General features: G+C 33.4%; 2 protein-coding genes across 2 annotated transcripts; both read right to left on the bottom strand.

Annotated features, from left to right (window-relative positions):
- Positions 1–923: 923 nt before the first annotated feature.
- LOC143587966 (uncharacterized) lies at positions 924–2,574 on the bottom strand. Its single transcript, XM_077069107.1, has 2 exons — positions 1,159–2,574; positions 924–1,117 (listed from the first exon to the last, which is right to left on the bottom strand). The coding sequence occupies exon 1, from the start codon at positions 2,498–2,500 to the stop codon at positions 1,229–1,231; it is 1,272 nt and encodes a 423-aa protein (XP_076925222.1). The 5' UTR covers positions 2,501–2,574; the 3' UTR covers positions 924–1,117; positions 1,159–1,228.
- A 9,624-nt stretch (positions 2,575–12,198) lies between these two features.
- Positions 12,199–14,779, bottom strand: LOC143587957 (uncharacterized). The gene is made up of 3 exons (XM_077069102.1): positions 14,095–14,779; positions 13,465–13,596; positions 12,199–13,364 (listed from the first exon to the last, which is right to left on the bottom strand). The coding sequence occupies exons 1-3, from the start codon at positions 14,777–14,779 to the stop codon at positions 12,199–12,201; spliced, it is 1,983 nt and encodes a 660-aa protein (XP_076925217.1).
- Between the last annotated feature and the right edge of the window lie 802 nt (positions 14,780–15,581).

Here is a 15,581-nt window from a genome sequence, read left to right as displayed (position 1 = left end):
AAGCTCTGGACATATTGTCATTCATATGTTGTTCTTCATGGAGATGAAGCATCATTGGTCTGGAAGACAACAATTTCACCATGTGAGCTCCTGATACCATGCTTTTCTAGGCTTGTTTGTTTTGGTTTCTTATTAATGAAGACTAAGATCGGTATGGATGATTATTACAACACCAAGTTTTCCTTGTCTAGCATGTCTCTTTTTAGGTACAAGTCTAATACCATACCTGTTTTGTCGGCGACCAGACTGAAGGGTACCAAAAACAAAAACATTAAAAAGAAATACCGGTAATAACGATGATGTTTTGGTTGGTACCGGTTTGGCACAGCACCCGACCGGTATTGGTTTCATACCCGCTGACAGTAAAAATAAAAAATAAATAAATAAAGATGTCCATCCCTATCACCTATCATCTAGCATATTATCGGTCAGTGGTATAAAATTCCTCCTCTCTTTGCATTATCGGTTAGAGACATACCGGAACATCATAAAAATTTATCTACGGACTAAACCGAAGAGAAAATTGGAGCAAGCGATCGTTTTAACATGTTGGTGCCTATGGAGTCATGTAGAGGTCGTAATAACAAAGTCTTATATAACAAAAACATCTCAGTTTCCCGGTTAATGGAGATAAAGACTGTTGGCTACTTGTGGTAAAAATGGACCAAAATCTCAATTGTTAAATGTCTCAATGATGTGATTTTAAATTTTGTTTCATTTCTAGTAGTTAATTAGTCTACACCACAAGAAAAGCCTGTAATATAAAAGTCACAATGATTTTCACCATTTCATTAACTACTTTAATGATGGTGTTCAAATTGTATATTTGATATTCCATTAATATTTGACCAAACTCAAAACTGTTGACAAGTATAAGGTTGCTCTAAGTCTCTTTACATATCAACTTTTCTATCAAATCAACCACTCATAATTATATTATGATGGTGCTTCAAGCTACTCAAAAACCTATCAAGATACCAATAAGCCACTTCATTATTATGTTATGATGCGCTTCAACTACTCAAAAGACCTACCAACGATGCAAAAACTCGCATATTCCCGACAACAAACTGTCACACACAAACTGAAGTCAGTAATCAGTAATTAACAGATGACGCTAACACGACACAATTCATACTTCAATTACACAACGATCACCTAACCAACACCAAAAAACGGAAAACAAAATAAGTTATTTTAACCATCTTTTTATTTTCTAATCGGAACCTTATTGATTAAGATCTGCAGACATCTCCTTACGCTTCAACTCCAACGCCATTTGATCATTCTCCATCTTCATCCTCTCATTTTCCATTCTCATCATCTCCAACTCGTTATCTTTCTTCCTTTGAAACCGTTGCCACTTAAACCGCTCTTTCTCTAACTCCAACATTTGAGCTTGAATCTGTATCTTCTGTTCTTCTAACTGTATCAACCGATTGTTCACCCATTGATCCTGCAACATACTCGATATCCCACCTTCTTGATTCACATCCGGCTGCACGTTTTTCACCTGAAAATCATCACTTTGTTTCACCCTCTTTGAAGATCCGTCACCATGGTGATGATGATGATCATAATATTCATCATGGTCATCCAAGTACAGATCTTGATCATCTTCATCATCTTCAAGATTCTCGTGATCATCTCGAGCTCTAAGAGCTAACCTTAACGAGTGTTGTAGTTCAGGATCCGGAGGAAGATGTAACCGATTCCCGTTATGATACGAACACATTTCTTCATAATGCAAATGCTTAGAGCTTAATATCTTTCTAACTTCTTCTTTCAACTTATCGGGAACATGATCCATTACTTCAAGAAGTGCAGGGTTTTCAACAACCTCACAAGACGTACCCCTTCCTAGAATCTCGTTCAACCGCTTGTACCGTTTATTCAAATCGTTAAACTTGTCTTCACACTGCTGAGGCGACACAAAGTGACCCCGTTCGGCCATAACTTTAGAAATCGATTTCCACTTACCCTTTTTCTGTAAATTCGAATACTTCCTTCGCGACCCGCCACCAAACTCAACCGAAGCCTCTTCACCTATATAAGAAACCGCAGTTATCAAAAGCCGAACCATCGGATCGTTCCACTTGACCCGGTGCCACTGTGAGTTATTCACATTCACATTTATATTCACGTTCTTGGCTCGGGTTTCGCCATCATGCTCATGATCATCCTCATCACTCACAACACCCGTTCTCCTTTCGCCTTTATTAAACTCCGCTAACGAAATCGTTTGATTATGGCGATTACAGTCTTGGATCGTCTGTATTCGACGAGGGAAAGCCTCGTGACCCGAAGAAAGCATCATGGATTGTTCTCTAGTTAACTGAAGGTTCGGGTTCGGGTTCGGGTTCGGGTTAGGGCTCTGATTATGATGATGAAGATTCAAAGGGTCGTTTTGTAATTGATGATGAACTCTCATGGAGCTTTGTAAATCGAAAGCTCCCGCGGAACCCGAAATCATATTACCGGATGATAAATTACCCTCCATTAACAGATCAATCCAAATTTATAAAAAAAAAAACCCTAATTTTGTTCTTCAAACATGCAATCAAATTCAAACCCAAAACCTAAAATTGAAGTTAACATCGATGAATCGATCAAAATCCATGAAAACCCACAAATTAATTGAACAGCTGATCGAGCTTATTGAACGAATTAAGCAAAATCAAAGGCTAATTGAAGACAATAGAGCAATTGGAGTAATTGGGTACACAGGAATCATATACATGTAGAAGGACTTCCGATTATTAATTAAATGATGATGATGAAGATTGTGATGGAGAGAACAAGAGATCTGTGAATGATGATGATGAATATGAAATTGGGGTTTTGATTTTGAAGGTTCAATGAATTAGGGGTGGGTGGTGGGACCAGAAATATAGCTCCAAGAAAGAAGCGTAAAAGGGTGAACAAAGCCAAAAAGGAGTATTGAGTATATGACAAATGAGAATAGCAACAATTTCATGTGACCCGGGATCCGAAGCCGAAACCGAAACCAAATTATTTGGAATACTGGTTTACTGGTTGGAACTTTGAGTAGAATAAGATGACGTTATGATTGTTTTAAATAGTATGTTTGCGTAACTGGATGTAATTCATTACATTTGTTGTCCATTCCGTACGATGAGGATGTTTATGACGATCGAAAAAGACGGTGTATGTGGTTTTATTAACATCATGTTGGTGGAAATGCGTTCAAAATAGAAAAGTCTTAAAGGGGTGATCCGATTATCGTGGAGGTTCATTGTAAATGGGTACATTGATTAGCCATTGTTGTTTCCATTTGTGTTTTCGTTTTTTGTTTTACGCTATAGCAATTTGTTAAGAGTCGATTTAGTGCATCAATTTTTCTAAAAGAAATAAAATCTCACATGTAGTAAAATTATTGTTAGGGTATATAGAAGATAGGGTATAAACAAATTATATATTTATCCCAAATGATGAAGATGCTTCTTATAAGACCCTCGACTTCAGAATCATACCTAAAGATTAAAAATGTTTCTTTGTGGAATCTAAATAGAAGGAAACAAAAGTAATTAAAATGGAGAATAAAACATAAAGAACCGGTAGCAGCTCCTCCGTAATTATGTGAGAAGAATCTTTAAATTTTTTGAGAGAGTTGTAAATGGTTGTAAGTGAAAAAGAGAAAATTTTAAAGATGTGAGTAAATTTAGAGGACTATTCATTCTTTATTTATTTTTTAATATATTTGAAAGTGGTTGTGAATTGAGAAGAGAGAAAATATTATGATAAAGATGTAAAAAATTATTATTTAATTGTATATGAAAGAGAAAATGTAGTATGTTTTAGTGTAATTATAGAGATAGAGAAGCTGTCGGGAATGATCTAAGCTACTAATATTAATAAAGATTGTCAAATAATATAATAATAACAAATAAACTTTATAGAGAAACGTAAATAAGGGGAAAAAAGGCATGCGAAGGTCACCTTATGGGAAAAGTGCTTATATTTAAAAGATCATAAAAACATTGTTTTTCACAAGTAGGAAAAGAAAATTAGTAAAGAGATTTCTTGAGAGAATTGTATAGAGTGAATTATGTTTTCGTGTATGTGATTTGGTTAAATTTTCAATTTAATTTATTATTTTTCTTTTTGAGCAAACGTTGCTTTGTTTTTTGTCATTTTGGTCTACATTTCTAACATCATGTACAACTTAATTTTCAACTCAAGTTAGGCCTCTCATCAGCAGAACAGAGTCGCTGATAAGTGTTTTAGTGGGTTGAAGATTAAGGAAATACTAAAAAAAAAGAACAAATTGACACAAAGGATATCAAATATGGGAAGACAGTTTCTTAGGCAAGGAATCCTATTGATGACTCGACTATTCCCGGGATTAACCAATCAACTGGCACCAAACCTAAAGATACAACTAACTCGGGAAACACTCAGATTGCTAGATCTCCTCCGGACTCACTAACCCACCTACACAAGCCTAAGGGTCGTGTAAAGTACACCGGGATAATGGAGTGGATCACCTTTCGGTCTCAGCAGTCATAAAATGTTAAGGTACCATAATGTTGTATCACCTCTTAGTCTCAACAACACATGTTTCTCAAAGAACTGGTACTAGCAATTCCCGGGATTAAGGGATCATTGCTTCTAACCAATGTTGTAAAAGTCGTTAGGCGGTCCTAGGTGGTCGACTGGGGAGTTGCGAGTACTCGGGAGTAGTCGGGGATTACTCGGAAAATACCTAAGGAGTACTCGGCCGAGGTAGGGAGTACTCGATCTAGGCGGGGAGTAATCAGGGAGTACTCGGCCGCCTACTCGGGAGTTTTACAACATTGCTTCTAACACAATCTAATACACAAAATCACTATAATTAAGGATGAATATGTAAAGCTCACTCGTGTGCAACCCTATCCTAATCAAACAATGAGCATGATGAAATTGACAATCTATCACCTCCCTGTCTCAAGATTGGTAGCACACTGAATTAGACCAATTGACAAGTTGTTTCCTATGGCTTCTTATTCCTAGCTCAACTATATTTAGATTAAAGTCACAAAGTAGATTATCTAAACTAACAATTCTACTCGATAAACTCTAAATTAATCAAATAGAATAATAAGAACAAACATATAACTTTATCACATAAACAAAATTTATATACACCAATGATCATGATTAAACAGAAACTCTTAATAATAACATTCAAGCCTAAAGATTAATAAAACCGTATAGTCAAAGTCATTCAATAATCATCCAAACCTAGGTAATTTAATAAGTTTAGCAACTCACACTCAAGAACGAAACAAAAACACAAACAAAGTTACGATTCGTCGAAAAAGAAACAAAAATAGTTTAGCTACAAGCGTACTAGCTTAAATTGATTGACGAGCTAGTCTGCTTGCTTCTTTATTTTCGAACCGTTGATTTACTAAGGCGTGTGCTTGGATGCTTGAGGTGCTAGGCTACTTGCTTGATTCTCCTTTTGTTCTAAGCAGCGAAAGCCGTCGCCCAAATTTCACAAAGCACCAACCTTTTCTTTCTTTTTTAATTTTAGGTTAAAAAATCATAATTAACTTGACAGCCGTCAAACTCACGTGTTTTCCTTGTGGGCCTTTGCTGTTTTCATTTTTAACTTATTAAATCCTTTTTGATCTCCATTATTTCCTGTGACAAAACCATTGAAAATCATTCGGTTGTAATGGGTCCATCCTAGTTTTAAAGAGTTAATTTTATGTCCTACTTTATCAACTTAGAAACTGATGTTTCGAGACTGAAATCATCCATCTCTTTTAATCGCTTGCTTTAATTCACTTAGAAAAGGTTGAGAATAATAACGATGTATAAGACCACCTTCAATAGTTTTTGGAACAAATCAGACGCATCACGCATCACTGCCACATCAGTTTTCTTAAAAACCATATTTTTTACATCAACAATACACCTTCTCAAACTATGTTTACGTTTCCAAATCATCACTTACTTTTACATTTACTTTGAAATAATAATTTCACAATGCTATAAAATATTTAATTTTTATAATTTTTTTTAAATAAATAGCAATATAATAAAAATTTAGTAAAAAATAGATTAACTAAAATATAACAAATAGATAAAAAAAATAAATTATATAATTTAAAATGACAATTATTCTAACAAAATGAAATATAGGTAATTTAAAACTTTTGCCTAATAATAAAACCTATGAATTATTATTATTCTTAACCGTCCACAAATGTTTCATTAAATCATTCCGAAGTACATGATGAACTTCATTGTTATGTAAATCCCTGAACCGTTCCATGTATGCTTGGAAATCAGATGCCGGTCCATGAAATGGCGGTTTTAGGTGGTTCATCTTCATCAAACAAAAAAAAAATACATAATTTTTGAAATAAATATAAAAAATATGTGTATATGTATAATATTTTTAATATATTTTATAAAGATAAATATGGGTATATATGTGGGTCCTACTAGGGACACCCCCCCCCAATAATACGCCGCGTATAGGGCTATACGTGGCGTATTAGGGACGATTATTGAATTTATTAAAATATTATTATTATTATTAAAATAATACTACTCTAAACATATAATTATGTTATTATTTTAATATTATGATTATTATTAAAATATTAATTTTTATATTATTATTAGTATTAAAAATATTATTATTATTAGGTACCTGATGTACGCCAGAGATTCAGATGCGGGTGTCAGGCGCCGACACAACACGTTCGAAGGTATGTTCTTAAAGTGTATTGTATAATATAATATAATATAATATAATAATATAATAATAACATAATATAATAATATTATGTTATTATTATATTATTATATTATATTATATTATATTATATCATATCAAACGGATGCTGGTTATGTTAGTGAATATTATGTTATTATTATATTATTATATTATATTATATTATATTATATCATATCAAACGGATGCTGGTTATGTTAGTGAGTTTTTCTAGAAAAACCCACAAGTTTTGTCTTATTATGTTTTTTTCTTTTTTTTCTTTCTTTTATTTTCTTTTGTTATTATTATTGTTATTTATGATGATGATTATTATTATTATTATTATTATTATTATTATTTATCAATAATATATTATTATTCGGAATTCGACAAATGGCGTTCGGTTGCATGGCTAATTTGGGAAAATTGACAGTGCGAAACGAACTTTCAATTTATTGGCTGGTTTCATTATGGGCATCTTGAATCAGTTACAGGGACTTACTTGGGAAAACTTGCATTTCCAAACGAACTTTCAATTTCTTGGCCGCTTTCATTATCGACATCTCAAATCTGGTTCTTTGATTTCTTCAAACTCCAACTGTCTTGACCGTCGGCCACCACCACCAACCGTAGTTGTCTTCACTTCAACACATATCCGTCGTCACTAAGTTTAAAAAGCTTAAGCTTATTATTATTTTTATGTTTAGTTAGGGGTATTGTAAGTTGATCATCTTGTTTATATTAAAGAATTATCGGATTATATATATAATACACACACACATATATACATATACAAAGTAGATGTGCAGTATAAGAATTCATTGCCCAACATAACCAGCACCAGATCGAGATATTAGTTTGATGAGTTTGAATCTCTCGGATCCGAGGTATCCGCTAACGGTAGCGATACTGGAGTCCGTAATTAGAACAGTGAAATGGAAATTTGGTCATTGCTCCAACATAACAAGCACCAAATTGAGATATTAGTTAGGACTTACCTAAACCGGTTGACACGTTTCCTGACGCGGATTTAGGTTCGGTGTTGACGCTGATATTAACACGTTTGCTTACAGCTTTCATTATCACCGTATAATACACAAAGAAAGCATAAACTCAAACAACAATCCATACAATGGCAATTCTCTTCGTTCCTTTTCTCTTCTTCATGTTTAATACTCTCTTGAGTGAAAGAAGAGAAAAAGAATGAAGAGAATCGCTATTGTATGGATTGTTGTTTGAGTTTGTCCTTTCATTGTGTATTATGCCGGTGATAATGAAAGCTGTAAGCAAACATGTTAATATCAGCGTCAAAACCGAACCTAAATCCACGACAGTATACGTGTCAAACGGTTCAGGTAAGTCCGGATATCTGAATCTGGTGCTCGTTATGTTGGAGCAATGACCGAATTTCCATTTATCTGTTCAAATTATGGACTCTCGTTATCGCTGCCATTAGCAGATACCGCGGATTCGAGAGATTCAAACTCATCAAACTAATATCTCGATCTGGTGCTGGTTATGTTGGAGCAATGAATTCTTATACCGCACATCTACTATGTGTGTGTGTGTGTGTGTATGTATATATAAGCCGATAATTCTTTATTATACACAAGATGATCAACTTACAATACCCCCATCTAAACATAAAAATAATAATAAGCTTAAGCTTAAGCTTAAGTTTAGTGACGACGGATATGTGTTGACGTGAAGACAACTACGGTTCGTGGTGGTGGCCGACGGTCAGGACAGTTGGAGTTTGAAGAAATCGAAGAGCCAGATTTGAGATGCCGATACCGAAAGCATCAAAGAAAGGGTTCGTTAGGCACCGTCAGTTTTTCCCAAGGTAATCACTGTACGTAATTGATTCAAGTTGTCAATAACGACAGTAGCCAATAAATTGAAAGGTCGTTTCGCAATGTCAATTTTCCTATATAAGCCCTGCTACTGAACGCCCTTTGCCGAATTCGGAATAATAATATATTATTCATAAATAAAATAATATTAATAATAATTATTATAAACTATAAATAACAAAAACAAAGAAAAAAAAACAAAAAAACATAATAAGACAAATTGGTGGGTTTTTTCTAAAAATCCAACTAATACGCCGTGTATAACTCTATACGCGGCGTATTAGTCGGTTTTTTAGCAATTTAAAGGGTGGCTGTAGAAAATCCGATATATGTGTGTGTGTGGTGAAGGATTTGATGTTTGGGGCCCATAATGGGTGGTTTTTGATGGTTTGAAAAATCAAACCTCAAACATTGGTTTTTGGTTAAAACCAAGCACCCCAATAATTTAATTGGTTTTTGGGTTAGTTTGAACCAAGCAAAAACCACCTATGGAGATGGTCTAATAGCATGATGAAGTTAGTTCGGTCTATCGATCTCAACTTCTTAATTCATACCAATAAAATTTTTCTTTTTAACTCGTTGTCTTTTGAAACATTTAAACTTCAAATACGAGCCAATTTAAAATAGTATTAAATAAAAAATAATTAAAAATGTATGAAATATTTATAAATTATATAAATATTAATTTGAAAGTTCATTGTCACTCTCATTTTGATACTGTTCTACTGCTACCAGTTTTCATGCCTGTTGTACAATTGCTTACTGCGTGCTGATGTTGCCACCTGTTGTGCCGCGTGGCCTTCCTCCGTCGTTTATTCATGCTATAGCAGGCCAACTTCACATGTGTCTTCTTCTGTGTTATACATGCAACTCAGGTCTCGGGCTTCGTTGACGTGTCAATCGGTTAGTACAGAGCCCCATCTTGGTTACTTGATCCTTCTTTAATTTAGGGCTTCTTCATGGCCGATTGAATATGATTTCCTCTGTCTGGCCGCCGGTCATATAGCCGCTGTGCAGTTTCCTGTGGTGACATGAGAGTTGTTGCCGGGAACTACCGTTTACGGTGGCAGTTTCTCGTGGTGACATGAGAGTTGTTACCGGGAACTACCGTTTACGGTGTCGAGGAGATTTTCAATTGGGGATGAGTGTTTTAACACTGACTATTAAACTAGGGTTTGAAATTGACGATTCTGGACATTTATATTGAATCGGGTGATCTGGTAGATGCTCGCAAGGTGTTTAATGAAATGCCTGAAAGAAATTAACTTTCTGCGTTGGTTTGGGGGTTATCAAATTCATTCACTCTCATTTTGGTATTGTCCTACTCTAACCAGTTCTTATGCGTGTCTTATAATCGATGATGATGAGTGTACATTCATCTAAGATCTGTGATTGGTTGCAATAGATTCCCTTTTTTAACTTCATTGTGTAAAACTATAAACTGATTTGGGGTTAACTTGAGGTCTAATAGTCCGACGATGATGATGGTATTCTTGGCATGTCAACTAATGTGGCTTGAAAAAAGCAACCAGATGCAGCCATGACTTTGAGTCGTTTGGTATGTTATTATATAACATCCCTTGCAAACTCATAACCCGAATTCAATTTTTATGTTGGTTCAATGATGATGAGAATATAGTCATCTGAGATCTATTCCACTTTGATATTGATTTGTTGACATTGTGTCTGGTTTTTATATCGGTTCGATGACGATGATGAGTTTACACTCATTTGAGATATGCTTTGTTGCAATAGATGATGCCCTAAATCGATGATGGGATCGGCTGCCCCATCACCCGATTGAACCGATAAATCCATAATGACAAAAAGACCATGGAAGCTTCTGCTCAGACTGATCTTTCCGGGAATGCATCTAAAGACCTGCTATTGATGTGTAGGGTAATAAATTTACTTCATTATTATACGTCTTTTTGTAATTTATCCTTTTAATTATTATTTGTGATTTGTGGTTCAAGAATACTTCTCATTGCTGTATTTGAAGATGATCCACATAATTGTATATTGATTTCAGTAGGTATGGATATTGCTACTTTAATATCATTGTTTTTTATATTTCAAGATGTTAGTGATTAATTCATGTTTTGATTTGTAAGATCAAAAAAATAAAATGGGTGTAAAACATGTACTAGAAACTATTGTCAACCATGTACATAGGTTGTGCACGAATATGTATTGTTATAATACTACAACAGCAATGTAGATGGCCATGTACAATAGCAATGTATAAAATAAAAATTGTATTTTGATGTTTTAACATGAATCCTTGGTGTGAATGATTTGAGGTTTAATTTATATATTTGTATAAACTCACTCAAGCAATGCCAATGGTGTTTAAATGCTACTTTCAAGTAATTCACTCAACAGCTTTCCAAATCAAGAGTCATGGTATGACATTTGGGATGGGACGTTACTATTGTATCATAATAAACGTGGTTATTTAGTATGTAATAGGGCATTTAGGATGGGACATAACTTCAAACCCGCCGTTATTGTATCATAATAAATGGGGTTATTTAGTATGTAATAACTCTTTTAACTTATTATAAGGTTTCGTAAACTTCGGCCGTTTTGAATTTGTTATCGGTTTGTAATACTGTAAAAGAAACTACAAATGTGCATTGATTCAACCCAGTCGTGTTTTCGTCGCAACGCGCGTGGTAAAAGACCTAGTTTATATATAATTTAGATCATATCAATTCGGGTTTCATTGGCATTATTATTAAAGATATAAGAAGGCTTTGGGGTTTATGGTAGTGGTGGTGATTGGTGTGGAAAAGAAAATTCTGAAAAGGGATGGAGTTTATTTTTAGTAATTTATTTGTCAAAGTTTCTTGGTTAACCAGTTTTGTCTACGTACGTATGTATGAGAAAGTAAGAGTTAATATTTATTATATAGTAACATTATTTCATCAATTTATAAAAAAAATTAAGAGAGAGAGAGAGAGAGGAGGTGACAAAAAAACGTAATTTAAACGAATATTTAGTTTAGCTACCCATAAGAACATTTGTAATGGGCCATTATAAGACGGATAAAGCCCCTACACTACCCCAGTAAGTATAGGGACGTGAAAGGGCACACACATTTCTATAATAACGTCATATGCGGCTTGAATTGGTAATGTTAAGTGTAACCATTACACATATTTTTTTTATTAAAAAGAGTAATGATGTAGCGAAAAATACCCCTTAAAAACATTAATCATTACGTATGATCTAATTTATTATGGCATCATTTTTTTAGGGGGGGCTTTAAATATACCAAAAGTTTTTATTTGGTATACCAAGTCAACCCTATTAATCTACTACTAATCATTCAATCAACTACTAATCATATCAATCATCATTTTTATTCTATTTTATTTAAATATAACTACTAATCATTACATAATAATTATTTAAACTACTAATATCTATTTTTTAATTAGGTTTTTTTAAAGACTATTGTAATTAGTTTTTTGCAATACTAGTATTAATAATAGTATATTAAATATTTTATTATACAATTATGAATATTACTAGTCTTCTAAAAAGTACTCAAATATATAAATACGAAAATACAAGTTCATTATGAATGTAAAAACACTAAAATAATTAATCACTTAAATCCACAAACCCACTTTTAGGACGATAAAGTTGGCTGTACAGTTCTAGACGCGACTTATACATTGTTTCCCACCTAACTGCAAACCGGCTAATATTGTTAAGATTCCAATAAGGCGTGATAACAGGCATTGGGGATTCTCCTTGTAACTCTACCATGACATAATGGGTCTCACCAAATACTAAAGCAATTATAAGAGCTCTGTGATGTTGACTTTCTTCTGGACCACTCCAAAATGGGAAAATAGTGGTACTGCCTGACATGCTTAAAGAATGGATGATAACACCAAACCTATTGGCAATCAGAACACCTGCCTCAGGCATTTTCATCCAGTGTTCTTCTGGACAAGGTGACCCAAAAAAACACAAGTCATGATACAATGAATTTACATCACTGAAAAACATATCTTTATAAATATCGTATCGATTTTGTAACTCTTCTCTCATTTGCTGTCGAATGTACTCATAAGATTTTTCTTCATCAAGTCCGAGGCAAACAGCTATTGCTCGAAATCCACAGTTTCCATCGCCTTTAACATTCTGTATATCTGTTATATATGGATGAAATACTTTTGAAATATCGCTCATTATATTGGAATCATTCAACTGTGGCATTACATTTAAGTCTATCATGTATGAACGCTCAAAACATTCACGTGGGACTTCATTCAAGTCTATCAACGGTTCACTGTTCAGGTCAAATTCGAATGAACTATGTCTGGCTGGCTCCTTAATCGGATCAACAAAATTGGGCACATTTGAGCAACTATATCTAGCTGAACAAAATTCAGCACGCCTTTTCTGTTGTGATTTTTTCAAGCTTGGCCGTCCACGAGTATTTTTCTGAACTCGAGGTTCCTGAATATCAGTTGTACCTTGACCGACACGTCTTTTTTGTTGTGATTTCTTCAAATTTGGTCTTCCACGAGTATTTTTCTGAATTTGAGGTTCTTGAATATCTGTTGTACCGAGACCTATTATGTCCTTCAGCTTTCTTAACCAACTTTTTTTCCCAGCTTTGGATTGCTTGTTGAAGTTTTCTTTAAAATGTTTTAGTTCATTCTCGCGACTAACATCGTCATCTTGGACAGTTGTTGAAGGTACAAAATCTAGCTTCCTCCAAAAGATATCAATCGAATCCAAGGAAATACATTGACCTATGTTAAAATATAAATAAGTAATATATTAACAATTTTATAGAATCATTATTAAAAAAATCTGAACTAATATTAAAATAATCAATCAGATTATACTTACCTGAACTAATATACATTGAAAGTTCGCAAGCACATGGTAACCCACAGCTGTTGCGAAGTCGACAACCACAATTTGAAGAGTCTACTTGAAGATTCTTCCAGCTTTCATGGTCCGCAAGAATTATATCGAGAGCTTCATTTGAAACAAAACCGCGCAATAGTTTAAAACATCGTATATTGTGTTGATGTGTGCGAACAACTCTGCTTTTCTCAAAACTTTCTTTGATTGATGTATGTTGCGACTGCACGAGACGATTAATACAACCCACAAATTTATCCAAACAACATTTTGAAGATTTCAAATATTTTTTCAATACCGCATGCTGGCTTTCTACTCTATTGGTTGTGTTATTTCCAAAATTGAGATGTTGATCAATCCAGACAGACACAAACATCTCCTTGTATTTGTTCAACCAATTTTCATTTACATATTTTAAAACACCTGAAAAAGTAATTAAACTTATAAGAGATATATAAAAAGAAAAAAATATATCGGGGCGTAGAAAACATACGTGGATATTTTATCAAGAATGACTGAAGTTGCTTGTAATTGTCTGTGTAAGAAACCAAAGTTGTAGAATCTTCTAGTAACTCCCATAATTTTAGAAAGTTGTCCCAATCACGCGCTGACCTGATAGATTGCCTACAGTTCTTGAATATGTTGCGACTAATGTGCCATCTACAAAGTAATTGAGTAGCATTCGGGAAACTTCTTTGCATGCATTCACTAAAGCCAACTCCCTGTCTGTAAGTATAACACGTGGGTGCATACACTTGTCTAATGTTAACTTTAGACAGTTTAAGACCCATGTATAGCTTTCTATCTTTTCATTTTGCATGAAGGCAAAAGCTATGGAAAATGTCTTGTTGGTCGAAGTTACACCAACAATCTGAACAAAAGGCATATTATAGCTGTTTGTTTTGTACGTGGCATCTATAATCAACACGTGTGGGAATGCACGCCAAATATCGAATGATATTGGATGAACGAAAAATAAATTTTCTAACTCGTTTGAACCAGTTGTAGTAAATTCATAAACATAACCATTAGAATGTAAAATAGACATGAGAACCTGCATCGGAGAATTGCCTGCTTGCTCACTCATGCGAATTTTAGTGCGTGCATTGTAAATCGTACTGATTGTAGATGCATTACTTATGTTCCTCTCCTTCAGTATCGATAGAATATCATGTGGTGCCACATTCATCCTTGTCAATTCTGCAACCAAACTAAATTCATCATCAGTTAACCGCTTAGCATATGGATGGCCTTCCATATGCTGTACAGGCGGATGGTTATGTTCATCACATATCATCGTTAACGTCCAGGAATTATATTCTATTGAATATTTCCCTTCTAATTCGAATGGGCAGTCAGTTTTTTTGTGCCAGAAACTTTACTTGAATCCTTAACTTTATATTTTCCGCCACGATCACACATGATTACAACTTTATACACGAACCCATTAGGATATTTGTTCGATCTTTTAGTGACGACGACAACACCAAGAGAGCGTGCCAAGTTTTGTACCCAATTCATCAATTCTTCGTGGGACCCGAACACCTAAAAATTAATAAAAAGTTAATAAAAAGAATAGACAATACACTTAATAATAAAAAGTTAATAAAAAATGTGTATATATAAGTTAATAAAAAAGAATAAATGATACACCTAATAATAAAAAAGTTAATAAAAACATGTATATATAATTTAATAATAAAAAGTTAATAAAAACATGTGTACATAAGTTAATAATAATAAGAATAAATTATGCACCTAATAATAAAAAGTTAATAAAAAACTTAATAATAAAAAGTTAATAATATATTAGTTAATAAAAAAATAAATAATACACTTAATAATTAAAAGTTAATAATGTATATATAAATTAATAATAAAAATAAATAATACACTTAATAATAAAAATTTAATTATATACATATATATATATATATATGTAAAAGTTAATAAAAGATGTAACAAATGAAAGTTAATAAAAAACATTTTTATATATAAGTTAATAAAAGAGGTAAAAAAACTAGTAAAAATAAGTATAAGTTATGAAAGTTGGATTCTTTATTTATTAAACTAGAAATAGTTAAAGGATTGTAATGTTA

Source organism: Bidens hawaiensis, unplaced genomic scaffold (genome assembly GCF_021521415.1).
Source record: "Bidens hawaiensis isolate Kalapana, Puna unplaced genomic scaffold, B.hawaiensis_p1.1 tig00035932_1, whole genome shotgun sequence".
Classification (NCBI taxonomy): domain Eukaryota; kingdom Viridiplantae; phylum Streptophyta; class Magnoliopsida; order Asterales; family Asteraceae; genus Bidens; species Bidens hawaiensis.
This window is presented reverse-complemented; position numbering and strand designations above follow the sequence as displayed.

Excerpts from the sequence above, each read along its gene's own strand:
- LOC143587966 (XM_077069107.1), bottom strand. The coding sequence starts at position 2,500 with ATGGAGGGTAATTTATCATCCGGTAATATGATTTCGGGTTCCGCGGGA.
- LOC143587957 (XM_077069102.1), bottom strand. The coding sequence starts at position 14,779 with ATGATATGTGATGAACATAACCATCCGCCTGTACAGCATATGGAAGGC. Across the intron at positions 13,597-14,094 it reads AACTGTAGGCAATCTATCAG|CTCTCGATATAATTCTTGCG; the intron begins GTCAGCGCGTGA and ends TTTCAAATGAAG. Across the intron at positions 13,365-13,464 it reads TTCAATGTATATTAGTTCAG|GTCAATGTATTTCCTTGGAT; the intron begins GTAAGTATAATC and ends ATTTTAACATAG.